Source organism: Buceros rhinoceros, unplaced genomic scaffold (genome assembly GCF_000710305.1).
Source record: "Buceros rhinoceros silvestris isolate BGI_N320 unplaced genomic scaffold, ASM71030v1 scaffold18021, whole genome shotgun sequence".
Taxonomy (NCBI): Eukaryota; Metazoa; Chordata; class Aves; order Bucerotiformes; family Bucerotidae; genus Buceros; species Buceros rhinoceros.
This window is the reverse complement of record NW_010396285.1, coordinates 5,555-8,234: the sequence shown is the minus strand read 5'-3', so window position 1 is coordinate 8,234 and position 2,680 is coordinate 5,555. Positions and strand designations below refer to the sequence as shown.

The window sequence follows — 2,680 nt, the reverse complement described above, 5'->3', positions numbered from 1 at the left end:
CTGAAATCTCTTCTGAACATCTGCTCACAGGTACACTGATCAAAGATCAACTTCCAGTGAGAAAAGCACCAAAGTCACGAGCAGGACAGTTCCTGGCACCTTTTTCTAAGCCTCAGCACCATGGACAATAGAACTCAAAACCCTACAACAGCCACGGGAATGGAGATCACATACCCTGGGAGGGCTCCTGCACCAACATCTCTCCTGTCGTGCACCCCAGCCTTCTCCGAGTCTACTGCGTGTAACAAAGCCCACCCTACTCAGACCCAGGAAGTGCCTAACCAACGCAACGCTTCTCCTGCAGTTCACCGACCTCGGAGCACTCTTTTCCCAGAACAGCCAGGCAGATCACTCTGGAATTTTGGCTTGCCCATCCTTCACCCTTCCGTTTGTTAAACTTGCTTTAAATATGACTCGGGGAGGTTTATATAACTAACGTGTATTCACACGGCATGGAAAAGGCTACCTGAATTTCTCTTTTCAGGGCACTATAGTTATTCTCACAAATCCCCAAATCACAAAACATTACTAACTTTATGCTGGGTTAATGACAATCGTTATTCTTCAATGCATTCTGAAAGTACGATGGCAGTTAACACCTGGTGTGTATGCACCTCATACCAGACACCAGAATTTAGAAGGAGTAAGAACCTTTAAAAATACGAATATCCCATATTAGATGACCAGAAACTGGACACAGGCAGACACGGACTTCCCATCAAATGCGATGAAAAAACCATTTCCTCTGACTCCTGTTTGCACATTCTGCTCTGGAAGAACTCAGCACGAGTTCACGACATCTTCCACAATCAGAGTTCAAGACAAAACTGCTCACATCACCTAGAACCCCAGAATATCACAAATTCTCTTTTGACTGTCGACGTTGGCATTATTTCTCTCCATGACTGTTAAGCAACCGGATCGTGTTCACACAAACTGCCATCTTCACGCTTATCCTGCATGCTGTCGCTACAGTCTAGCAGACTCGAGCTCTGCCTGCAACTGTATGAATAGAAATCCACAACTTAAATAGAAACACCTAAAATGAATAATTTAGTATTTCTGGAATTATATTTGACTGGCTAAACTAAAATTTTACCCTTCTGCCATCTGTTGCATTTACTCAAAATAGATATTTAAAGTGCAATGCATATACATTTTCTACCAACATTTTGAAATAAATTACTGAGATGGAAAAAAGTCACTGGTTGGTTTAATCACACAAACACTCTCTGGTTTCAGAGTCCTTTTCTGAATTCCCATTTCCATACGAGGTATGGATACATCCACACAAGAGCATATGCACAGCTCTTCTCCCATGTAGCTAGGTAATTGATTAGTTTATTTTCAAGTGACAAACAAATCAAAACACATAAAGGGCAGAATTTACATGGCTCTCAGAGGAGAGGGAATTTTATGACAGAAAGATTTTTAATAGATTCCTTAGACTATAGGCAAAAAACTCACTAAAATTAAGCTTTAAGATCAAATTCCTGCACCACGTAGGCATTCTAGCTTTCAAGAGGAAGCACAGTCTGTTACGATCGTTGTGTGAGCTATATAAGCTTTATTTGCCATAAAAGGCAAATGATTGTTACCAACCTGAAAACAATTTATTTCTCAAAACAAGAAATAGAAAAAGTCATTGTAAAAATTCTTACCTTCAGGAGGTCAATTTCTTTAATGCAATCTTGCCTAGCCTTGGCATCCATCATCTCAAAAATCTTCAAAGACATAAACACAGAAGACAAAAATGAAACAACAACAAGAAAAGCTTTTTGTATTTTAACAAGAAATTGGTCACTCCTGCCCCAATTTGTACATTCTCTATTGTAACGAGTATACACACCATTCCCTCACCAAAGAAAGATCAATGTTTTCTTTATGTTGCAGCCACTAAAGGGCTAGCAAGGGTCAAAATAACTTTAGTATCTGTAGGTGATACTAAGCAGCACACAAAAATAGACGCTACTTTGTAAATTTGTTCTTGTGATTGTCAAAACCTAGTTATTTACTGTTAATTTCACATGGTAAGAGACAAAACCCCCACCTCCAAAACCCAATTGAATAAAATAAGGAAGGAGTGTTGATTTTTTAAAAGTTAAGAAAAAAAAAGAAAATAAAACCTTAAACTCTCAATTTATACCATTTTATTGCATTATTACTGCTGACAAAGGAATGCTCAAAGATGTACGTGGCTCAAAGTAATCTGTGTAGACGCTTAAAACCTGCCCATTTGACTTGCTGAATAGTAAGACTCTGAACTTAAATACTCACCTGAACTTTCTTTAACGCCACAGGTTTTCTGTCCAGGAGACAAGTTGCTTTGTAAACTTCACTGAATTGTCCTCGTCCAATCTTTTTCTCTATCTGAAAATCTGCCAGCGTGCAGCGATATGGGTACGACGTTAAATGTCTCTGTTCAAGTCAAAAGAAATTAAATCACTGAACTAGGAAAAAGCGATGCAAACCCATGAAATTTACGTTCCCAACCTGTCGTCTTTACGATCGCAAACTAGCGGATTCTATGGTTAAACATATGTGGGAGGATAAATGCCACCCAGTAAGGACTGTGCAGCAAGAAGGACAAACAACTGTGTGATGATGTGGTGTACGACAGACAGAGTGCTCTAACTTTCCTTTTCCCACCTTCAATTTTCTACGTGTCCTGCAGACGCTG

General features: G+C 39.5%; 1 protein-coding gene across 1 annotated transcript in view; it reads right to left on the bottom strand.

Moving 5' to 3' along the window:
* Positions 1-2,418, bottom strand: part of NEK6 (NIMA-related kinase 6) — a gene marked incomplete at its 5' end in the record, with an annotated part of 27,192 nt that extends 24,774 nt beyond the window's left edge. Inside the window, 2 exons of the mRNA XM_010145866.1 lie at positions 1,662-1,724; positions 2,278-2,418. Of these exons, the coding sequence (XP_010144168.1) occupies positions 1,662-1,724; positions 2,278-2,418 (204 nt within the window). The remainder of the gene's footprint in view (positions 1-1,661; positions 1,725-2,277) is intronic.
* Between the last annotated feature and the right edge of the window lie 262 nt (positions 2,419-2,680).